Source organism: Pantherophis guttatus, chromosome 4 (assembly GCF_059756535.1).
Source record: "Pantherophis guttatus breed Tessera chromosome 4, ASM5975653v1, whole genome shotgun sequence".
NCBI lineage: Eukaryota > Metazoa > Chordata > Lepidosauria > Squamata > Colubridae > Pantherophis > Pantherophis guttatus.
Window position 1 is genome coordinate 9,733,404 of NC_142066.1, and position 25,085 is coordinate 9,758,488.

Genomic DNA, 25,085 nt, shown 5'->3' on the forward strand with positions numbered 1-25,085 from the left:
GTGAATTTTTTTTAATTGAAAAGTTTTAAAATGTTTTACAAACAAATTCCGTCCTCCCCCACCCCTTCCCCTACTTCCCCCCCCCCCGACTTCCCAGAGCAAAATACAGGGTATTGCATTTAACAAACATAATCTAACATAAGCAAACTAACTATAAACTCTTAACTTCCCCTTACTCTTTAACTCCACCATAGGTACTAAAATATCAAAGTAGAAAAAAAATCATCTAGATATCTCATTCATAATCTATTTGCAACTTTTTAGTCCCATATTTGTTTTGTATATAGTCAATCCATCTTCTCCATTCCAATACATATCTTTCATTCAAACGGTACTTCAGATATGCAGAAATTTTAGCCATCTCCGCCAGATTAGCTACTTTTAATGTCCATTCTTCAATAGTAGGTATTTCTTCCTTCTTCCAGTATTGCGCCACCAAAAGTCTGGCTGCCGTTATTAAATTCAAAATCAAATTAGTCTCTATAACTGTACATCCTTCAATTGTACCCAGTAAAAACAACTGTGGAGTAAATTTTATCTCCCTTTTAAGAATATTTTGTATAATCCACCATATCTTAATCCAAAATGCCTTAATTTTCTTACATGTCCACCATACATGAAAATACGTTGCATCATCACATTTACATCTCCAACATGTAGGTTGTAAACTCAGGTACATACAGGCTAACTTTTGGGGATCTAAATGCCATCTATAAAACATTTTATAGAAATTTTCTCTTAGATTTTGGGCTTGAGTAAACTTCACGTTTCTAACCCATATTTTCTCCCATACATCCATAGATATTGATTCCCCAAAGTTTTGTGCCCATTTTAACCTACAATCCTTCACTAATTCAGTTTCTGAATCTATTTCTATCAGAGCATTATACAACCTTTTCATATGCATTGGACTTTGATCTCTAATTTGTTTTATTAAATTTTCTTCATTTTGCACAATACCAATTTTCTGATCTTCTTTCCACCTAGTATACAATTGCCCAAATTGAAACCAGGTTTGAATTTTCCTTTCTTCCTTTAATACCTCTAAAGATTTTAATTGCGATATACCTCTTTCCAAAATAAGAAGCTCTTTATAAGTAGTCACATCTTGTTTCTGCTCCACACTTATATTTTCTATCATATGTCTAGGTATTGTCCAAGCAGGTAATTTGTTATTTAATTTATATTGATACTTTTTCCATACACGTAACAATGCATTTCTTAATATATGACTTTTAAAATTCTTATCCACCTTTTTATCATATAGTAAATATGCATGCCATCCATATAACAAATCATACCCTTCAATATTCAATATTCTCTCTTCTGTTAAATTAATCCAATCATTAACTGCTGAGAGCACAGCTGCCTCATAATACAATCTTAAATTAGGCATTTTGAGACCTCCTCTTTCACGTATATCTTGCATTATTTTCCGTTTTATCCTTGGTCTCTTTCCTGACCACACAAAATTGGTAATACCCTTCTGCCATTCATTCAAATTTCCATCTTTTTTCAGTATTGGTATCATTTGGAAAAGAAATAAAAATTTTGGCAAAATATTCATCTTTACTGCAGCTATCCTTCCCAGCAATGATAATTGCAATTTTTTCCAACTTTCCATCTCTTTCTGGATTTTTTGCCACAGTACTTCATAATTATACTTATATAATTTCGCATTTGATGTTGTAGTATAAACCCCTAAATATTTAACCTTCTTAACTGATTCAAATCCTGTTATTCTTTCAATTTCTTCTTTTTGACTTGTAACCATATTTTTAATTATTATCTTCGTTTTCCCTGCATTAATTTTAAATCCAGAGACTTGTCCATATTGGTTAATTATATCCATTAAACTTATAACCGAATTTATTGGTTGGGACAAAGTCCCAACCAGGTCATCTGCGAATGCTCGTACCCTGTAATCCTCATTCCTAATTTTATTTTATAAAATTAGTTATTGCCAAATAACTCCATATCTTGGGCAGAGCTCGTAAATTGTGCTAAATCTTCTTCAACAATTAAAGCCCCTCCTTGAGCTTATGCCAGAGCCTGGGTAATTTCTTTCACTCCCATTCTTGTTTCCTCTATTTCCTTTCTTCTTCTGGTTTCTGGAGAAGAGGAACTTCCAGCCCTCAATACATTAAAGTAGAAATCCCTTGCTTTCCATAATGTATTAAGACGGAATCTCTGTCCTGAATAATCCACCACCAATCCAGTTGGAATCTCCCATCTATACTGTATCTGACGTTTCCTGAGTTCATCCACCACAAAAGCATAGTCCTTCCTTGCTCTCCGCATTTTGGGAGGAATTTCTTTTAGTGTTAGAACTTCCTGCCCTGCCACTTGAAGTTTATTTTTGTAGGAAGCCTGCAATATCATATTTCTTAGCCTTCTTGTTGTGAAGTAGATTACAATATCTCTTGGTAAATTTCTCTGCCTGGCCACCCATGAATTAACATGATAAATTTTATCCATTTGCCAATCCAGATCCTCCTTTCATTCTTGACTTATCTGTGCAAAGGCTTCTGCAAAGATCTCTCTCAAATTCTCTTGGGTATTTTCTTTCAGGCCTCTTACTCTTTTTTTTAAAAAAATAGTTTTTATTGAATATAAATATTAAAAAAGACATACGTAACATATACACAACAAACATTTATACAACATATACACAAAAAGAGTGTAATTTCTTCTTAAGCATTTTTTCAGAGTGACGTTCTACAATTCTACTTATAATATATTCCTTCACCTCTCTTTAATCTAATAATATTTTTTATTACATATATATGTATCAATCGGTAATATATCCCCTATATTTTTTGTATATTTCTAATTTTTAACCAATTATACCAATTATTCCATATTTTATAATAGTCTGATTCTTCTTTTTCTTGTAATTCTTTGGTTAACCTATCCATTTCAGCGCATTCTAAAATTTTCCCTATTACTTCTGTTTCACTTGGTATTTTTTCTTGTTTCCAATTTCTTGCGTAGGTTATTCTTGCAGCAGTTAATATGTGGATTGTAAGATATTTGATATCCTTAGGGTATGATTTGTTAAATATTCCTAATAAAAATGTTTCTGGTTCTTTTTCAATCTGTTTTTGTTATTTGTTCCAACTATTTTTTGAAGTTAGACCAAAATTTCTTCGCTGCCGGGCACGTCCACCATAAATGATAGAAAGTCCCTTGTGCCTTTTTGCACTTCCAACAAATTGGGCTATTTTTAGGTTGTATTTTTGCCAATCTGGTTGGAGACATATGCCACCGCTAAAACATTTTCAGTTGGTTTTCCTTGTACGCCGTTGCTTTTGTTAACTTTAGGTTTACCTGCCAGAACTTTTCCCATTTTTCCAAAGGTATTGTGTGTTTGATATTTTGAGCCCACTTTTATCCATTTGCCAATCCAGATCCTCCTTTCATTCTTGACTTATCTGTGCAAAGGCTTCTGCAAAGATCTCTCTCAAATTCTCTTGGGTATTTTCTTTCAGGCCTCTTACTCTTATAGCAAATTCCATCGATCTATATTGCATCATCATCACCTCTAAGTCCGCTTTTTCTATCTGAGTCTGAACTTCTCCCATTTTATTCTCCAAATTCACGTTTGATTGATTAACTTCCTCTAGTCTTTCATCTAACCCTTCAATATGACTTGCCAAACCTTTAAATGCAAAAATAATAGCTTCTCTAATTGCCTTATTTCGAGCTTGAATTTCATCCTTGATTTCTGTCACTTCTAGAGTTACTTCATCCATTTTATCAGTCACCACTTTTATTTTTTCATCAAGAACAGAAGAAAGTTTTTCTTCTAAAGAGAAGGCTTGCAGCTTTAAGGCTTGCTGCAAGGCTTCCAGGGTTAAAACTTGTGGTTCTGTTGGAGCTGTCAAAGATTGCGGTTTGGGTGGTGGAATAGGGGAGCTCACAGTAATTTTAGCCCCAGCAATCTTTATTTGCTTAGAAGCCATTTTCAAATTTTCCGTTGCAAATTAAAACTTTTACAGCAACCACTCCCAGAAATTAACTTTTCCAATTAGTTTCAGTCCTCAGCAAATTTAAATTTCTCTACAGTCCAATTTAATTCTTCTTTCTTTTGAGACAAGTTCTTTTTAGTGGCAGCAGAAACTGTCAGCGCAAATGAATACTTTGAAGTTAACTTTCATTACCACACCCAATTAAGGCTCGGCGCCATTTCCTTTCACTTTCTTCCAATAGCAATCAAGAAGGAAGTATTCAATACACAGGAGTTAAAGTTTAATACTTGCAATTGGAGTTCCTCCTGTTTTTGCTCTGCCTGCTTTTGTATCCAGAATAGTGTTAAAATGTTGCAGGGATGGTCGCGGCATCTTGTTCTGCTAAATGCAGAAACGTCCCGGGTGTGGAGCTTGTGTCAGGCTTCTAGGGAGCTCTCACCCTTCGTGCCCCAGGAATTATACCTGGAACTCTTGGGGAGCTCAACCGAAGCCTGGCTGCTCTCTTTCCCCTCTTTTCCCGAGGGAAAATTTTCAAACCGCTAAACAGCTGTTTTTCGCTGTTTTAGCGGCTTTAACAAGATCGTGGGGCTAGCGCCATGAAAGGAGCTGCTATTGACGATGCGTTGCCACCGGAAGACTTCGGTGTTAAGTGAATTTTGTTGTATACTGTGTGTACACGTACAATGACAATAAAGTTATTAAAGATTATATAGTTATTGGAATATGAAGAATGAGTGAATGAACTTGAATATGTTGTTGTCTTCTCTGTTATGTTGCTTTCAATTGTCTATCTCTTCTATTCCATTTCAAGTAGCTCCATCCATTTCTTCAAGGCATTTCCTTTAACAATTCAGCTGGGGAGAGAGTGTTCTTGAATGAGAAAGGGGAAGCAACCGGTGGATTCGACATTACCAACTTGATCACTTTTCCAAACAGGTCTTTTCAGAGAGTTAGAATTGGAAAGCTGGATCTAGAGGCTCCAAAAGGGAAGGAATTATTCATTGATGAAGATGTGATTTTCTGGAACCCAACTTTTAACCAGGTTTTGAATTATTGTATCAAACATGCTTTAATCCATTAAGTTCCCACATTGAACGTAATCCCATTAAAAAGCTGATATTGTCACCCTGTGTAATTTTTTACTCTCCCTGCCCTTCAAACAGGACCTTTTCTACATCAATGTAATTTCTACATCTTTTTAAGTTGTTAATGAAATTGATAATTTCCGTGTTCTTTTGGGAAGTCAAAAATAATTTCCCTATATAAAAGTTAATAAATACAAACAGTTTTAAATATCTCCCTTTTCAAAACCTTTTATGATTATCACCAGGTTCCTCCACTTTCTCGATGCAATGATCCTTGTTTCCCTGGATCCAGGAAGAAAGCGATTGAGGGGGATCAGTTCTGCTGCTATGACTGTGTTCCCTGCCCAGAAGGAAAGATTTCAGATCAAAATGGTAGGATGGGAATTCTACCACTTTTCATTAGACTTAAGCAAAAATTAACAAACTACTTGACGCATAAAATTAATGAGGTGTTTTTCAGTATTATAGAATGCAGATGATAAAACCCCTTTACTTTTCTTCCAGATATGAAAGATTGCTTTGAATGTTCAGAAGATCATTATCCAAATAAAGAAAAGAAAGGCTGTATCCTGAAACTGCTGATCTTTCTAACTTTTAAAGAAACTTTAGGAACTGGTTTAACCTCAGCAGCTCTTTGTTTCTTCTTCTTGACCTCTTGGGTACTTGAAACTTTTATTAAGTATAGGGATACTCCCATTGTCAAAGCCAACAACCAATCCTTAACCTACACCCTCCTTGTCTCTCTTCAGCTCTGTTTTCTCTCCTCTTTGCTATTTCTCAGCCAACCTGGCAAAGTGACCTGCCTTCTCCGACAACCAACTTTTGGCATCACCTTCTCAGTGGCCATTTCTAGTGTACTGGCCAAAACTACCACTGTGGTTGTGGCTTTCATGGCCACTAAACCAGGATCTCAGATGAGGAGATGGGTGGGGAAAAGATTGGCCTTTTCTATTGTCCTTTCATGCTCCATCATCCAAGTATGTATTTGTATTCTTTGGTTGTTGACATCTCCCCCATTCCTTGAGTTGGAAATGAAATCAGAGGTCCAAGAAATGATTTTACAATGCAATGAAGGTTCAGTTTTCTTCTTCTACTGTGTCTTGGGCTACATGGGTATCTTGGCCATCACCAGCTTTATTGTGGCTTTCCTTGCCCGTAAATTACCTGACAGCTTTAACGAAGCCAAGTTCATCACCTTCAGCATGTTGGCCTTTTGCAGTGTTTGGATCTCCTTCTTTCCAGCCTATCTGAGTGCAAAAGGCAAAGCCATGGTAGCTGTGGAGGTCTTCTCCATCTTGTCGTCCAGTGCTGCATTACTGGGATGCATATTCTTGCCAAAATGCTACATCATTGTTTTGCGGCCTGAATTGAACCACAGGAAGCAACTCATAAAGAGGACTTAGTACCCCATGTGATCTTTCTGGTTCAGCTAAAGGGTTGGGAAAAAAAGTAATAGAAAGACTGCTTTCTACAGAAAACTTACATAATCTATTCATACATCTATTTTCAGAGCAACCTGTTATCAAATGTGAATAATATGGGAATTGTAGAGAAATGAAAAGAAATGTATTTTTCTTTGTGTCTCATGCTTTATTCAAAGTGTATGCTGACCAATGATCATAACAAAGAGTGCTTTGAATTAGTTTACAATAAGAAGCCTGGTATTTTTAAAGAAAATCTGCTGAAATTCAAAGGAAATCATAGAAAAAATGTGTACCACTCTCTGATTACAAACTATATCAAGGGGGCAACATCAAGATTAGGTACAGGAGGGTTTAAAAAAAGAATTAGTACTCCTTGAACAAAGAGGTGAGAAGTAGCCCAGCTGAGAGGTGGCCCAGCTGAGAGGTGGCCCAGCTGAGAGGTGGCCCAACTGAAAGGTAGCCTAGCTGACTTTTGGCCCAACTGAGAAGTGGCCCAACTGGAGGTGGCCAAGTGACCCAGCCTGACACCTGAGTGGAGCCATTGTGATGCATACAGAGGCCACTGAGCAGCAGGGAAAGGCAGCTAGGTGGCGGTAGACCAGCAGCTGTGAGCAGCAGTTGTGCAGAACTACCTGGAGGAGGAGTGAAGCACCCTGAGCAGTGACTAAGAGCAGAGAGATCAACTAGCAGTGCCTGAGAGCAGCACAGATGACCAACTGAGCACCAGCAGGCACAGCAGTGGCTGAGAGCAGCATAGTGAACCAGCGGTGGCTGAGAGCAGCACAGTAGACCAGCAAACCAGAGTGCCCACATAAGCACATCTTACCTCAAAACCCTCCTAGAAAATAGCCTGAGACTTCCAATAAAAAAAGTACATATTACTTCATAAAGTGCCAAAATCTCTGGGAAATTCTTAAATTTTTAAAATCCCCAAATTCCCTTTCTCAAGAAAAAATAGTTTTCAATTTTTCAGTTTCTTTTTTCAATTTTTAAATTCTTTGTTCCAATTTTAATCTACTTTTTTCAACTCTTAAATATCATTTTTAATTTAAAATTCTTTTTTAAATTTTTATTTTTTAATTTTTTTTACAAAATTCCTTTTTTTTAATTTTACAATTTTTTTTTCAAGTAAGCATTTGAAAAAAAGTTTTAAAAAAAAAAACAGAAAAAGAGGCAGACACTTAAAACAGGGAAGATAGTGATAAATTTTTCAAGATAAAAAACAAAAGGTCAAGAACTCTTGTAAACTATTGTAAACTCACACTTCACAACACGGAAAATATTTAAACTTTTAGAAATTTTTGATTTTTTAGCAAACGAACAAAGAAAAAAGTCATGGAGATAGAGACTGACTCAATAGTGATTTGCAAAGTGTGCTATATGTTTCAACTTGTGCCAACAGAAGGTCAAAAGTATGTATGCATCAAATGTAAACTACTTGAATTACTAGGAGAAAAAGTAAAGGGTTTAGAGGCAACTCTAGCTACTCTGAAACTCCATGAACAAAGTGAGAAATCCCAACCTAAACAAGAAGACTACACCAAAGTAAAACACAATAGGGAGCATGAAACTTCTAAAATGATGACCCCACATATGAACATAAAGAAGAAAACGGATACACTGAAACCCATTAGACAATAGATTCTGTAAAAAACCAGTTTACATATGTATTCAAAGAACAAGACCGATGGAAACAGGTCACTCTTAGAAGAAAACACCCAAGAACAAAGCCCCTACTATCTACCTTAGCCCACTCCAATGAAGCCCCTCTGGACCTGAAGAATCACGTTTATATCTTCCCAGTGGAAGAAAATATACAGACCCTCACAAAGGAGCATTCATCAATAGTTTCTAAACAAAAGGCACCACCTAGCATTCCTATGACAGGAAGAAAAGTATTCCAGTCTTCCTAGAAAAAAAAGGTGAATATTGGTGTTAGGAGATTCAATTCTTAAGGGAATAGAAACTGTAGTCTGCAGACAAGGCAGTCAATCTAGCGAGTAATAGAGTCTCCCTGGAGCAAAAATCAAAGATGTAACTGGGTACCTTACTAAAAAAATCAAACCCATGGATTACTACGCCTTTCTTCTCCTATACTTGGGGACCAAGGACAGAACAATGAATCTGAAAATAATAAGAAATTACAAACAGCTAGGAAAGAAATTTAAAGAATTAGGAGCACGAGTGGTATTTTCATCTATACTTCCAACAAAAGGTCAACATCCAATGAGACTGCAAAGGATTTTAGAAATGAACCATTGGTTGAAAAGCTGGTATCATCAATAGAACTTTGGCTTCCTAGACCACGATCTGCATTATCTGGCAAGAGATGGACTGTACCTCACAAGAACTGGAAACAATACATTCAGAAAATGACTGGCTCATCAAATTAAGGTTCTACATTTAGGCAAGAAAAACAAAATGCCCAGGTACAGTATATCTGATACCTTGCTCAATAGTAGTAACTGTGAGAGGGATCTTGGAGTCCTAGTGGACAACCATTTAAATATGAGCTGGCAGTATGCAGCAGCTGCCAAAAAGGCCAATAGTTCTAGGCTGCATAAACAGCCTAGATAACATGAAGTGTTAATACCACTTTATAATGTCTTGGTAAGGCCACACTTGCAATACTGCATTCAGTTTTGGTTGCCACAATGTAAAAAAGATGTTGAGACTCTAGAAAGAGTGCAGAGAAGAGCAACAAAGATGATTAGGGGACTGAAGGCTAAAACAGATGAAGAACGGTGGTAGGAACTGGGGTAAGTCTGGTTTAATGAAAAGAATGACCAGGGGAGACATGATAGCAGTGTTCCAATATCTCAGGGGCTGCCACAAAGAAGAGGGAGTCAAGCTATTCTCCAAAGCATCTGAGGGTAGGAGAAGAAGCAATGGGTAGAAAATAATCAAGGAGAGAAGCTACTTAGAACTAAGGAGAAAATTCCTGACAGTTAGAACGATTAATCAGTGGAACAAATTGCCTCCAGAAGTTATGAATGCTCCAACACTGGAAGTTTTTAAGAAGATGTTGGATAACCGTTTGTCTGAAGTGGTGTAGGGTTTCCTGCCTAAACAGGGGGTTGGACTAGAAGACCTCCAAGGTCCCTTCCAATTCTGTTATTCTATAGTTTATGTTCTCCAAAGGGCTTTAAACTAAAATTGAAGAGGGGGGGGCAATTTTCATGACCTATAGAACCTAATTCCAAGCAAAAACTACTAGGTAACCAACCACATAAGGTGAAAGGGAGTAAAGAGAAAAAAGAAAGAAAAAAGAAAAACATAATGCAAGAGAGAGTGATGGAAAAGATGGAAATCCCACTTACAAAGTAGGAGATATAAGAAACATACCCAAGACCAATAAAGACTCAAATGCATATCCACTAATGCTCAAAGTTTAGGGATGAACTTGAAGTATTAGTACATGAAGGCAGATATGATAAAGTTGCCATTACTGAAACTTGGTGGGATGAAACTCATGATAGAAGGATACAAACTATTCAATGAAAGAGGAGGTGGAATTTCATTATATATAAAAGATCACTACATCTCTACAGAAATACACAAAACCAAGGATGATAACCTCCTAGTAACCAGTGGTGAAATCCATTTTTTTTTACTACAGGTTCTGTGGGCGTGGCTTGGTAGGTGTGGTGCGGCTTGTTGGGCATGGCTTGGTGGGCGTGGCTTGGTGGGCGTGGCAGGGGAAGGATACCAAAGGTGGGTTTCAGCAGGTTCTGACCAATTCTGGAGAACCGGTAGCAGAAATTTTGAGTAGTTCAGAGAACCGGTAGTAAAAATTCTGACTGGCCTCGCCCCCATCTATTCTCTGCCTCCTGTGTCCCAGCTGATTGAAAGGAAATGGGGATTTTGTAACCTTCCCCTGAGTGGGGAGGGAGTGGAGATTTTACAGTATCCTTCCCCTGCCACACCCACCAAGCCATGCCATGCCATGCCCACCAAGACACACCTACAGAACCGGTCGTAAAAAAATTTGAAACCCACCACTGAAGGATACTGTAAAATCTCCAATCCCACTGCACTCTGGGGCCAGCCAGAGGTGGTATTTGCCGGTTCTCTGAACGGCTCAAAATTTCCACTACCGGTTCTGCAGAACCTGTCCGAACCTGCTGGATTTCACCCCTGCTAGTGGTAATGGGAGACTTTAACTATCCTGATATCAACTGGGAGACAAACTCTGCAGCAAGTGGGAGATCGAACAGTTTCCTAACCAACTTAGCTGACAAGTTTGTCATCCAAAAGATAGTTTTTCTGGTACAAAAACAATAAAAATATTTTAAAAAAACAAAACACATCAGCCACTTATTCTCTCATCAAAAACAAAGTAATTATCTCGTACAGGAGTCACCATATTTTCTTCATTAGGCAAAAACATGAAAGACTGCACAGAAGGTCATTTCAATTCAGCAACAATCTATGTATCTTGAACCCCAGGGAGATTGGCACAGGGATAATAATGGCTGTGTATCAGAGTCATTGCTACAGGTTTCCTCCCTCTGTTCTCCTCTGCCAGTGTATCTGTTCAAACCCTGATGTAATTCAACTCACTGATTTCTATTCTCATAGATCTTCAAATAGATAATAGTGGATTTTCTGATATTGTGCACTCTCAGATATAAACCTTGAATTAATCGCTGGATTAACCATTGGAATAATGCAATCTTTCCTGTAGGATAGGATGAAAGACAGAGACATTTTCAAGAGTGAAGATGTTGCTCCTCTTGGTGTTCCTGGTGAAGAAAATAGTGACTCTGAGCTGCCCTGCAAGTGATGCTTTCCTTGTTCCACATGAGTGGTACCAACCTGGTGACCTCGTCATTGGTGGGATAGTGTCGCTCACCTATTACAACATTTTGGAAATTAATTTTAAGGAACACCCTTATATAGCATCTTATGACATACAAAAGTAAGGTTCTTTTTCTAATCTTAATTAGTTTCCCCAAACTGCTTATGAAAGTAAAAGATTCTCAGTATAAATGTAGGCTGTATATCTAATCTAAGTCTTTATATGACAATTACATCTTTTGAATGTTTTTAGTTACGGGAAAAATAAACTTTTTTTTACATTACAGTAAAGTATTTGTCATATAATATATGAAACTTTTGTGCAAAACATCTTTTGAGGAACATTTAGTAAGCTTAAGGTAATTTTTTTTAAAAAAAAATCTGTATTGTCACTCTGAACAAAACATACATACAATAGGTGACTGATACATGCTGGAATTGTTCATATTCCATTTGGGGGGGAAAGTTAGGGAATCGGTTCCATGAGTGGGTTACCAGGAAAAAAGCATTATTTTTATTTGTTGTAGCAGATATTTGTTGCAAATTGTGCCAATAATGTAAAAAAAAAAATTGATTTTGAACAGTGCACAAATTATTCAGTACTTTAGAAAACCTATTACTTATTTGCCAACTTCCTTTTTCAACTGGGGTATTTTAATCATTTGCAGTGTAATAATCAAATTCTACCAGCACATCCTTGCCTTGGCTTTTTCTGTGAAGGAGATCAATGAGGACTCCCAGATCTTACCTAACATCACCCTTGGGTTCCACATGTATGACAGTTACTATAATTCAAGGATGACCTATCGCACCACTCTGGACCTGCTTTTCAGATCCCAGGAATTTGTCCCTAACTACAAATGTGACACCCAGAAGAATCTCATGGCTATCATTGGGGGATTGGATTTTGTCACATCATCTTATATAGCTGAAATTATAGGATTCTTCAAGATTCCACAAGTAAGTTCTAAAGGGGTTGAGCAGAAAATTCTTAATCTTATGGTTGTTATGGAATAATTAATGGGAATCAACCATTAGGCTTCGGATCCTTTTAAGATGTTCTGCATGGCTTAAGATCTACTACTTGGCCTTCTTTTCTGAAACTACAATGCCAGTTACAGGAAGTGAGTATCAAGGATCAATACCTGAGGGAAGATTTGAATGGCTTCTGTTAAAACAATTGATTTAGTTCTATGCTTGAAATATTTTCATGCAGTGAGAACATCCTCAGAATAACAGAGAGGGAAGGGAAATTGGAGGTCTTCTAGTACAAGAAATTTGTTATTACATTCATAAAAGAATGCTAGGGGAAAAATGTTCCTTGGATATATTTTATATGAAAACAAGATAGGAAAATTAAATTTAATCTAAATACTCTAAAGAATACTACTGGATTTTCTTTCAGCTGACATACGGCTCATTAGCCCAAGAGGAATTTCAGACCAGTAAACTCTCTTCACTTTATTTCATGATCCCCAAAGAGGACTATCAGTACATTGGGATTGTCCAACTGCTTCGTCATTTCAGGTGGACGTGGATTGGGATATTTTCTTTTGATAATAACAATGGAGAAAATTTCTTACGGAAAATGCAGCCTTTACTTTCACACAATGGAATCTGCTCAGCCTTTATAGAAAGGCTTGATGAACAACTCCACTTGGAAAGTTTCCCAGAACTTTATCAAACAATCTCAACTGTATCCATTAATATGTTGACTAGCAAAGCCAATGCATTTCTGGTCTATGGAGAAGCCTGGATAATTTTATTCCTAAGGTTTTACACATTTCTGGTCGACCCAGAAAGCAAGGAAACAGCATTACTTAGAAAGGTGTGGATCATGACTGCACAGATTGATTTTGTACTATCAGGCGTTCAAATCAGTTCGGATCTCAAGATGTTCCATGGGGCTATTTCCTTCACTGTTCATTCAAAAGCAATTTGGGGTTTCAAGGAATTTCTGCAGACCATAAATCCTCTTTCAGACTACAGAGATGGGTTTAGACAGAATGTTTGGGAACAATCATTTGATTGTTCATTTCCAAAACCAGAATTACAAGAAACGGACAATACTCGCTGCACGGTGGAGATGAAGCTGGAGGATCTACCTGCAGCAATATTTGAAATGGAAATGACTGGCCAAAGCTACAGTGTCTACAATGCTGTTTATGCTGTGGCTCATGCTTTGCAGGCTCTACACATGTTGGGTTTCAATTGGAAGAAAAGTATGATGAGTAAAAACAATGATCTTCCAAATCTGCAGCCTTGGCAGGTATTCTCTTTGCATTGGACTCTTCTTTTATTTCAGTGAGCAGTTTGATGTAGTATTATGTTAATTTGAACTCATTCTGGAAAGTCTTAATATTTTCTGAATGTAGAATCAAATTAAGTATGAGAAAAACATAGAAATAAGGAAGAATTTCTTGATAGAACAATGAATTAATGTAAAAACTTGCCTTCAGAAATACTGGCTGCTCCATAACTGGAGATGTTTATGAAGTGATTGGAGCATCATTTTGTCTAAATTGTTGTAAGGTCTTCTCCTTGAGCAGGGTGGTGTACTAAAAGACCTCAAAGGTCCTTCCAACGTTCCAATGGAACTGGAAGCGTTGCGGCGATACTGGCTGGGAAATAGCGAAGCTCTGATGGGCTTCGCGAAAACCAGCCAGACAATCCGCTGTCGGGAGGTCTTCGGACCGGAACCATCTTGGAGGGATGAGGGAGAGAGAAAGGCATCTTGAAAGACCAAAGAGGAGCAGGCAAGCTCATCGGAAGGTCAGAGACAGCTCTTTGACCCGGCAGTGGGGGAGTCGGCCATTATGTCCGCTATAAACTGGGGCAACCGGATTAAGAGGTGAGCAGGAGTGGAAATTGAACAGAGTATCGTTACCGAGTGAGTAATTGGCCAACTCAAATGTACGAAGAAAAAACTTTTAAAAGCTTGAAAGAAGTCCCAATGACTAATTTGCTAATTGGCACTCGGGAATTTAAGCGAAGGGGGGGAAAAGGAACTTTAAAACTAAAACCTTAAAAGGAACCTTCCATCAGGACTTAAAACTGGATTTGGATCAAATTAAAACAAGACAAGAAAAAAGGAGATAGAGAAGTATTCTTTAAACAACAAAAGAATTTAATTTGGGGAAGAGGAAATAATCATTTTTGTGGATTTACAAATGGATACTTTGTGGCTGGAGCATTTGTGAGTTGGAGAGAGACATCTGTTGGTGGAAAGAAAGTATCGTACTAAGCTTATTTATATCATAATGAGAAAGTACTGAAAGTAATGTAGGAGTGCTTTGTTTAAATAACTAGAATGAGATTGCAAGAGGAGTGGAGAGAACAAAGACTGAAATTGGAATGGCTCAAATGAACATTTGAATTGGACACTATCTGGAAAGGGAAAAAAAGAAAGAAGAAAGAAAAAAGAGACACTACATGGACTTGGAATTTGAATTATATGCAAAGGAATAATAAATTTAAAAATCCTTGCCTTTTAAATTGATAACATGGAGAATTGGGAAGGAAATGAATAAAAATAAAGATACAGATGAATACACTGGAATTAACAGTGACAGAATAAAAAAGATGATTACACTGGGATTAACAGTGACAGAATTAAAAAGGTGATTACACTGGGATTAACAGTGACAGAGTTAAAAAAGGTGATTACACTGGGATTAACAGTGCTAGAATAAAAATGATTACACTGGGATTAACAGTGACAGAATAAAAAAATGATTACACTGGGATTAACAGTGCTAGAATATAAATGAATAGGGGGGAATACATCTAAAAAAGGAAGAGAAGAGAAAGAAATGGGGAAGAAAAAGGAGAAGAAGAAGGCAAGGGAATGGGAGAAAGGGAGGAAAGCGTCAAGAAATGGAATTGTGGAGAAATTAAAAGAAAATAGTTAAGGAATATTAAAAAGGAATTTAAAAGATGAATATGCTAATTGAAGAGAAGGAAGTTAACTGTAGAAATTATATGTAAAAAGCAATTTAGAAGGAAGATACAGGTTATTCTAAAAGGGATATAAGTAAAGATAAAATGAAATGTGAGTGAGTGAGTAAAAAAGAAGAAATACATTATTTAATGTAAAATAAATAAATATGAAATAAAACAGAAAAATTAGAATTTGAAGGCAAATAAAGATGTTTATACAAATAAGCATAGAAATGTTAAGACACGATTAAAAAAATGGAAAAAGGAAATTTTGGCAAAAATTGTAATTGAGTAAAATGTATTTGAATATATTAAATTGTATAAATTTAAAGATTTTAGGGCCTATCACCTCCAAATTTCCAAGTTCAGCATCGATCATCCCAAAGTATCTAAAACCTCATAGATTTGGGAGATCTGTTGCTCTCCTTGAGCAGGTTAGTGTACTAGGAGACCTCCAAGGTCCCTTCAAATGTTGTGTTGTATAAAACAGATACAGAAAAACTGGTTTGTGTTCTTATTTTGTCATTCAGGTATTCTGCTATTCTGATCACTCAGAAGCTGCTATAAAAATCATGATTTAGGTATCAGTAGGAGTTATTTAACAAATCACCATAGATTGCACAATAAGAGTTAGTTAAAATGATATTTTACATTATGTTTCATTGTCTCCTCCTAAAAATAATCAATTCTCCAAGAAGTTTTGTGTGGCTCATGAACTTTTCATGAGTGACAAGCTGAGCTTTCTGTCTCTATCAGAGATTTAGAGCAATGAAGTGCTGCTCCTTCTTAGATAGGCTTGCATAGTTTGAAACAACTCTATGTTTGCAATAGTCTATCTTCTCATTTATCTACGAAAGAATGCTTAAGTCTCAGATTCTAATATCTGGCTAAAGAAAATTAATCAGACTCTCAAATAGCCTTGTACCAGTGAGGAAAGATTAGATATGATTTATCTTGACTTAGTTGTTTAAGTAGTGAACATAAAACATAATTGAAGGACCTGACATAATCCCAAAAGTCTATCTTCATTGTGCTTCAGTTCATTCCTACCTTTCCTTAAAATAATATCAAATAAATAATGGAGTGGACATGTACATTTCCATGCAATATTGATGATCAAATTTCTAAGCAAACATATATAATAATAGTTATTGGAATATGATGAATGAGTAAATGAAACTTAAATATGTTGTTCTCTTCTCTGTTATATTGCTTTCAATTGTCTATCTCTTCTATTCTTTTTCAAGTAGCTCCATTCGTTTCTTCAAGGCATTTCTTTCAACAATTCAGCTGGGGAGAGAGTGTTCCTGAATGAGAAAGGGGAAGCAACCGGTGGATTCGACATCACCAACTTGATCACTTTTCCAAACAGATCTTTTCAGAGGGTTAGAGTTGGAAAGCTGGATCTAGAAGCTCCGAAAGGGAAGGAATTATTCATTGATGGAGATGTGATTTCCTGGAACCCAACTTTTAATCAGGTTTCGAATTATTGCATGAAACATGCTTTAATCCATTGAACATCCCTTTAGAAATCTGATTTCTGTTTTTTTAAAATAAAGAGCAGCACATTCTTTTCAAATGTTGTTGATGATCAAGCTCTCATCAATTTGACCAAATGCTATCACAATACAAAAGCCATGTCTGCATATTTGGTTTGCATTTCCATTTGAAATCTCAAGAGTGGCCATGTTTCCATGAAATTGTCACCCTGTGCAATTATGTCCTCTCCCTGCTGTTCAAATAGGACCCTTTCTACATTGTGGTTTCTACATAGATTAAAGTTGTGGATGAAATTAATAAATTCATTATTATTTGACATGAGATAGTCACCAAGTGTTGTTATTTGTTCACCCTGTCCTTCAAACAGAAAATTTTGAACATACTTTTAATTTCTACTTTTTTAGAAAAATTAAAAACTCTGTTAAACATCACCAATTTCAAAACCTTTTATGTTTATCACCAGGTTCTTCCACTTTCTCGATGCAATGACCCTTGTTTCCCTGGATCCTGGAAGAAAGGGATTGAGGGGGATCAGTTCTGCTGCTATGACTGTGCTCCATGTCCTGAAGGGAAGATTTCAAATCAAAATGGTAGGCTAGGATTTCTACCAAACTTCATTAGACTTAAGCAAACTTTAATAAACTACTTGGATGCATAACATTAATAAGGTGATTTTCAATGATATGGAATACCAATAAAGGAGAATATTTCTAGCTCAGGGTTGAAATGAGGAGTTCTTGGTGCTCTCTGAGCTTGCTTGTTTTCTTGCGGTTTTTTCTTACCCTAACTAGGTAACATCATCAGTGTGAGTAAAGAGTGCTGTTTGTTGTCAGCTGTGTGGATATCCAGTGTAAGGACTTTATTTAATCTAGCCCAAACACACTTCCGCAATCCAGAAAAACAGAAAAAGGAATCTATACAACACATTCCAACAAAATATACACCCACACAACCTTATTAAAATATCCGAAACCACTCAATCCAATATAGCACAACCAGCACAAACCCTAAAAAGAATTATGCTGGCATCCATCAATAATATCACAAAAGGCGCCAACAGACTATACAACTACATGGAATGAGTGTAGCACACAAGCCAACTAAAGCCCTTCAAAACATCCTAAGCAAACCAAAAGACGGAGCAACCCCAGAAGAAAATCAGGAGTTATGAAAACATAATATAAGAACTGCAACAACCACAGACATGCAGAAAACTGGCCGAATGCATCCATGAACACCAACTTATGATCAGAAGATATGAAGAAAATTCTGTAACTTCACAACATATTGAAAGATTTAACGATAGTTTCAATTGGAAAAATGTGATCATCCTAGACCAGGCCAAGTCCAAAAATGCCAGGGAATGTCTATACTCCTGGCACTCTGACAAATCAGCCATCAATAAACAAACAGACATTAACAACATCTACAGACTATGCAAAAGAGGCAATCAATCAGACCAAAAGAAAACAAAAAGACTCCAGCACCTCTTCACTAGTAATCAGCACCCAGATCAGCATAAATTAACTCCTAGGTTAACCTCACACCAACAATCAAGTAAAAAAATACCCCAATCAAGCCATTTGTAAACAGCCCAACCAAAGACTCCCTAAGATGTCCCCATCCACACAGACAGGCAAGACAGCAGAATATAACTGACAGCAAGCAGCACTCCTTACTAAGACTGTGATGGGATCTAGTTTGGGGTAATGAAACATCTGCAAGAGTAACAAGCAAGCTCAGAGAGCACCAAGTACCCCTCAATAATATGGAATGCCTGAAAGAAAAAAAATGCCCTTGATTTTCCTTCCAGATATGGAAGATTGCTTTGAATGTCCAGAAGATCATTATCCAAATAAAGAAAAGAAAGGATGTATCCAGAAAGTGGTGGTTTTTCTAACTTTTGAAGAAAATTTAGGAATTGGTTTAGCCTCAGCAGCTCTTTGTTTCTTTTTCTTGACATTTTGGGTACTTGGAACATTTATTAAGCACAAGGATACTCCCATTGTCAAAGCCAACAACCGGTCACTCACCTACACCCTCCTTGTCTCTCTTCTGCTCTGTTTTCTCTCCTCTTTGCTCTTCCTCAGCCAACCTGGCAAAGTGACCTGCCTTCCCCGACAATCAATGTTTGTCATCACTTTCTCAGTGGCCATTTCTAGTGTCCTGGCCAAAACCATCACTGTGGTTGTGGCTTTCATGGCCACTAAACCAGGATCTCAGATGAGGAAATGGGTAGGGAAAAGATTGGCTTTTTCTATTGTCCTCTCATGCTCCATTATCCAAGTATGCATTTGTATTCTTTGGTTGTCAACATCTCCCCCATTCCCTGAGATGGACATGCACTCAGAGCTCCAAGAAATAATTTTACAATGCAATGAAGGATCATCTTTCTACTTCTATTGTGTCTTGGGCTACATGGGTATCTTGGCCATCACCAGCTTTATTGTGGCTTTCCTTGCCCGTAAATTACCCGACAGCTTTAACGAAGCCAAGTTCATCACCTTCAGCATGTTGGCCTTTTGCAGTGTTTGGATCTCCTTCTTTCCAGCCTATCTGAGCACAAAAGGAAAAGCCATGGTAGCTGTGGAGGTCTTCTCCATCTTGTCCTCCAGTGCTGCATTACTGGGATGCATATTCCTGCCAAAGTGCTACATCATTGTTTTCAGGCCTGACCTCAACCACAGGGAGCAACTCACAAAGAGAAATTAGTTCATCATGTAATATTACTGGCTCAGAGAAATTGCCTAAAAAAGGAATAGAAAGAACGCTGTCTATACGAAAAATACTGTATATAAAGTTATAGGAACAGTTATTTTTTATTTTTGTCAAAGAAATATTTGTGTATGACATTTATGATTATTAAGGTTTATTATGATTGTCCATTCCTAAATAAGTGCTCCTGTTGCTGTGTTATCACCATTTTCCTAGATTCTTTAACCATGTCCTTTCTTCTTTTCAACACATCCATTGAATTTGATTTTGGTCAACTAGCTTTTTGTTCCCTTTTGGGATCTTTCAGATTTTGGCTCAAATGATATCCAACATTTGTAGAGACATGTTCATCATTATTTTATACTATCCATTCCTAAAGCGTTACATAAATACAGTAAAAAACTGATTACCATTTTATGAACATATAGTTAACACAGTATCATAGGATATCAGTTTTGGATTTCTTTCAAATGTAAAATGTGTTGAGTTTGTGAATCTTGTATGTTTATCTCCATTTTAAAAAAGGCTGACCATTATTTTAGCAGATTCCCTTGTATGGATTTTAAGCAATAAATCAGATTAGTTGAACTTGATTAATTTTGGACCTGTTTTTTTTATGCCTGACATTGATTTCCACTCCAAAAGTTTTTCCTGGGGAGCAACAGAAAGAACCAACATCATACCTGACCTACAAGCAGAAGCGGTGCCTCACCACAGAATAGTGGACATTGTCCTGCATTGTGTGTGTAATTTGTGCAACTTTGCAGCACTCCAACTATACAACAAATTCAGAATTTGGTGCAACTTGCTCCTCTGACATCAGCAGCAGCCTCAGTACTACAATCCATGTTCCAAAGGAGCCACAGAAGCTTACCAGAAACTTTCAGAGGAGAATCAGAATGGATGAGATCCTTTAAAGCACAAGGAGAGCCATTTGTAGGAACCTGAGCAGTGGAATTCCCGAACCACCAGTTATGAATCTCTTTCATTCTGAGTCTAATGCAGCTCATTCAGCACTTACATGACTTAGGTAATGCTTCAGTTATGGATCACTATCATAAGCTTATAGACACCTTCAGGGGCCACTTTGTAAATCCGATATGGAGATTATAATAACCCACACATTCCATAATCTTGAGCAAGGTAATAGGAGGGTCAGACTGTACATAGCAAATACAAGTTAATCGCAGCAGACCTAGAGTAGAATAATGCAACTGTAACTGATTTTTTTTATATAACTTAAATAACCAAATGAATAACCAAATTGGCACTGAAATCCTAAGGCAGGGACATCAACAGATACTGGACCAAGACTATTACATTTCTATTATCATAGACCAGTGATGGTAAACCTTTTTGCCTTTGTGTGCCAAAAGCAGGGGGAGTGTGGGGAGATCTCGTTCGTGTGTACCCATACCCATAATGCAATGCCCCCGTGAACCCACCCCCACGCATGTGAATATGACCCCCACCCTACGCTGCCCCCCTGTGCATGCACCTGCGCCCCCTTGTGCATGCACGCATGACACTTCCCCTTGCATCCCGTTTTGGGCTTAACAGGCCTCCCTGAAGCCTATTGGGACCAAAAATGGGGATAGCTTTAGATCTCCTAATAGGAAAAATCAGCACCAAACTTTGACTTGAAGTGGGGAGCCGCTCCAGATCCTCATTCCCTAAATGAGTTTGCCCCACTCAGTGGGGGGGGGGGCACAAATAAAGAGGGAGCCAAAGACATCCCCAAGCTATTAAGATAAAATATTCTAAGCACTATGAATCACACGCTCCCTTCGGCTACTTGGGAAAGGGATTGGGAGTTCTCCCTCCCATTCCATTGGAGGAGAGGTGGCCAGACGGGCGGGCCACTGATGATGAGTTTGGATAATTCCCTAAAAAGCCTGCTTGCCTCTTCTTCTCATCCCCAACTGGGAATCGCTGAGAAAGAGGCCAGGAAGGTGGCAGCGCTTGGTCACGACATGTTTGCAAGCTCCAAACACTGTAAATCTTGGAGTTTACTTTACGGGGTGGGTAGGGAGAAAGGTCCTGGTTGGGGGGAGGATCATCTTTGCAGAGGCAGTAGTGGCTCCTCCTCCTCCTGCCAGCCTCGGTGTAAACCTCAGGATTTGCCTAATGGGGGGGGAGAAAGGTCCGGGGGGGGGGGAACTGCAGCCACGCTCTGGAGAAGCCCCGTTGCAGCCAGTCAGGCAATTTTCGGCATGGCTGCGCTAGCGGGGCCCAGGGTTTGCCTACATAACTTTGCTGCCACCATTGCCTCTACAAAGAGGCAGTGGTGGCAGGCCGTTCATGCCGGCAAAGAGGCAGCGGTGGTGGCAAAATTATATAGGCAAGCCCCGCGCCCTTGTGGCATGCCGGAAATCACCCAACCAGCTCTGTGGGGCTGCAGAGCTGAGCATCTGGCATCCCGGTTCTCTTGTCCTGGCTGCTACCATGCACACAGCTGATCAGTGCTCCAACGGGGCTTCTCCGAAGCATGGCTGCAGTTGCTGGCACCATGGATGTTCGCCCCCCCCCACAAGGACCTTTCTCCTTCCCCCATAAGACAAGCTCCGAGGTTTACAGTGAGACTGGCAGGAGGAGGAGGAGGAGCTGCTGCTGCCTCTGCAAAGAGGGTTCCCCGCCACATGCACAGTAATTTCTGCCTACTGTGCATGCGTACCAGTAACCAACAGACTAACTGGCCTGTGCGCATGCAAGTGCCAGAAACCCGGAAGAGGAATGGGCACCACCATCCGTGCCAGGCGACATTGTTCCATGTGCCACCTGTGGCACGCGTGCCATAGGTTCACCATCACGGTCATAGACTCATGCTTGGAAGTGATTCAAAGCCAATTTGGATGTCAGAGACAGCTGATATCACAGCTTAACTAATCAGCCTTCTTTCCCTTATTCCTGAAAAGGACTCACCCATGGGGAGACCAAGCCCTGAGGATAGAAGCCATAAAGAGATGAGTGGCTGCTGAAGAAAGACAGAGGTGCAGAGACCTCGCATTCTGCTTTTACTGTGGAGAGTCTGGGCATGTATGGAGAGTGTGACCAACCAGAGCCTCCAGTAGAGGAGAAAGATCTCTCAGCCAGAGCATGCTAGAGCACTCTGTTAAACACAGAACCGCTCTTCTCACAAGAGGTCACAAAAGGGACTTTTCAAACATTAAAGAGAGAGCAACACCATCTAAATGAATATACATTGCTGAAAATTTATATTGACTTGACCCTCTGAGACAAATAGAAATAATGGACTGCAGTGTTAGTGGATTCTGGTGCAAGAACCAACTTTATAGACTTCATGATGGTTAAAATTTTATAAATCCCTACAGTCTTTCTAGACACTCCAATACAAGTAGAAACAATACATCACAAAATTTAAAAGTTGGCCCAATTATGTGATCCATGCTGCAAATAGCAGTAGGCAATCATATGGAACTGTTAACCCTGTATGTCACCAGCCACATTCCCTTTCTGTTCATCTTGGGATCAAAGTGCTTGAAACTTCAAAACCCATTATAAATTGGAGGATGGAACTCTGTCTTTTACAACTCCAATTTATCAACTTGGAAATTAAACTCTGGGAAAAGAGTAGATATCACAGAAGATGGCTTCCCTCCCCTATTGGAATTCCTCTCTGGACTTTGCTGTTTCATTGGGACTTAGCTACTCAGAAAATTAGCCTAATATAGGGAAGTAGATGAAAACTTGCTCTTCCTGGCCTTTTGCTCCCTTGCACATGACAAATGATTGACCTCTTCATGGGTTCAAGAATTAGCTATCTGTCTACGTAGCCATGCCCTGAATGTATTACTGACCTCCTTATTTTATTCCACAGCAGACCAGAAATTGTCTCTCCTCTAATACAGAAAATTAAATGGGCAAAGTTTTAAAATATAAGATCTTAAAAGTTCTCAGGAAGTACTGTTGGAAGAAATATCCATCTGGGTTCAGTTCCAAGTGGGGAGAAAGACACTGGAAATATGGAGGATGATTGGAAAGATGGTTTATTGGTGGACAGGACCACATTTATTTATTTATTTATTTATTTATGTATGTATGTATGTATGTATGTATGTATGTATGTATGTATGTATGTATGTATTTATTTATTTATTTATTTATTTATTTATTTATTTATTTATTTATTCATTTATTTATTTATTTATTTATTTATTTATTGGTTCGATTTATATGCCGCCCTTCTCCAGAGACTCAGGGTGGCTTACAATGCATTAAGCAATAGACTTCATACTTTTGTATATACCTGCTTAGTAGGGCTTTCGGCCCCCCATAAGCCCTGTTCTTTTTTATACAAAGTCAGCTTTTTACCCCCACAAACCTCGAAAGGATGGAAGGCAACCTTGAGCCTGGTGAGATTTGAACTTGCAGTAATTGCACGCAGCTGGTGCTACTTAACAGCACTTTAGTCTGCTGCGCCACCAAGGCTCTTCCCAAATCCCAAACCACATGGGTTTGAAGTCCTCGTACAGCTGAAAACATAGAGTTAGAGAGAGAGGTATTTACACCCTCTCTTGGGCCTTGCCCTTGAGCTTCCTGTTCCTGTGCAAGAAATCCAGGGGTCATAGCTAACTTTGGAAGCAATCAGAATCACATTTGGTTGAATCTTGGGCTGATGTCATGTCCCCAGGTGCCATGAGGTTAGCTATGCTGCAAGATGGGTAGAGGGCTAATCCTATTATGTCCTTGTGTTGAAGGTCTTTTGTCTTGTAGATAAGCTGGCCCAGTCTTTTGTCTTGTAGATAGGCTATCACCAAAATATCTGCTGGGGGCAGGGAGCTGAGGCTGAGTTTCTGTTTCCTTTAAGATTTTTATTCTGTTTTAGGGAAAATATCCTGCCTTTTTAATATTTCCTAAACTATTTCATTCTTCTAGGAGAAGGGAGGGTGCTACGTTTCTACAGTACATTGTTAAACACCTTCTAGGGAGATCTGGAAATAATGGAAAACTCCTTAAAGTGAGGAAATGCCAAAACATCTACGCATGTTAATACTATACAAAGGAAGGTGAACTCTATTTATCATTCATAGTAAAAACAACATAATTGATCCGTACCAATCGGGTTTCAGGCCCGGATACAGCACGGAGACGGCATTGGTCGCGCTGGTGGATGATCTCTGGAGGGCTCGGGACAGAGGTTATTCCTCTGTTCTGGTCCTGTTGGATCTTTTGGCGGCTTTCGATACCATCAACCATGGTATCTTGGTGCGGCGCCTCGAGGTGTTGGGAATGGGAGGCACTGTTTTACAGTGGTTCTCCTCCTACCTCTTGGGGCGGACGCAAGCGGTGTTCACAGGGGGGCAGAGATTGACCATGAGGCCCCTCACTTGTGGAGTGCCCCAGGGGTCGGTTCTCTCATCCCTTCTGTTCAACATTTATATGAAACCTCTGGGGGAGATCATCCGTGGTTTCAAGGTGAGGTACCATCAGTATGCTGATGATACTCAGCCTTTTATATCCACCCCAAATCAACCCAGTGATGCCCTCGACATGATGTCCTGGTGCCTGGAAGCAATGAAGATCTGGATGGGGAGGAACAGGCTTCGCTCAACCCTGCCAAGACTGAGTGGCTGTGGTTACCGGCATCTCGGTCTGAAGGAGAGGTTCCATCGTTGGCTATAGGGGATGAA

The 25,085-nt window shown here is 38.7% G+C and overlaps 2 protein-coding genes across 2 annotated transcripts; both read left to right on the plus strand.

Moving 5' to 3' along the window:
• Positions 1–4,567: 4,567 nt before the first annotated feature.
• Positions 4,568–6,459, plus strand: LOC148113696 (vomeronasal type-2 receptor 26-like). Its single transcript, XM_087893291.1, has 3 exons — positions 4,568–4,615; positions 5,302–5,428; positions 5,561–6,459. Exons 1-3 carry the CDS (start codon positions 4,568–4,570, stop codon positions 6,457–6,459), a joined length of 1,074 nt encoding a protein of 357 aa, XP_087749417.1.
• Positions 6,460–13,992: 7,533 nt separating this feature from the next.
• On the plus strand, positions 13,993–19,431 carry LOC148113697 (vomeronasal type-2 receptor 26-like). Its single transcript, XM_087893292.1, has 3 exons — positions 13,993–14,052; positions 17,183–17,309; positions 18,533–19,431. Exons 1-3 carry the CDS (start codon positions 13,993–13,995, stop codon positions 19,429–19,431), a joined length of 1,086 nt encoding a protein of 361 aa, XP_087749418.1.
• The last annotated feature ends 5,654 nt before the right edge of the window (positions 19,432–25,085 follow it).

Coding starts and splice junctions, on each gene's coding strand:
- LOC148113696 (XM_087893291.1), top strand. CDS start 4,568: ATGAAAGGAGCTGCTATTGACGATGCGTTGCCACCGGAAGACTTCGGT. Junction 4,616..5,301: donor TGCCACCGGAAGACTTCGGT/GTTAAGTGAATT, acceptor GATTATCACCAG/GTTCCTCCACTTTCTCGATG. Junction 5,429..5,560: donor AAAGATTTCAGATCAAAATG/GTAGGATGGGAA, acceptor CTTTTCTTCCAG/ATATGAAAGATTGCTTTGAA.
- LOC148113697 (XM_087893292.1), top strand. CDS start 13,993: ATGAGGGAGAGAGAAAGGCATCTTGAAAGACCAAAGAGGAGCAGGCAA. Junction 14,053..17,182: donor GCAGGCAAGCTCATCGGAAG/GTCAGAGACAGC, acceptor GTTTATCACCAG/GTTCTTCCACTTTCTCGATG. Junction 17,310..18,532: donor GAAGATTTCAAATCAAAATG/GTAGGCTAGGAT, acceptor TTTTCCTTCCAG/ATATGGAAGATTGCTTTGAA.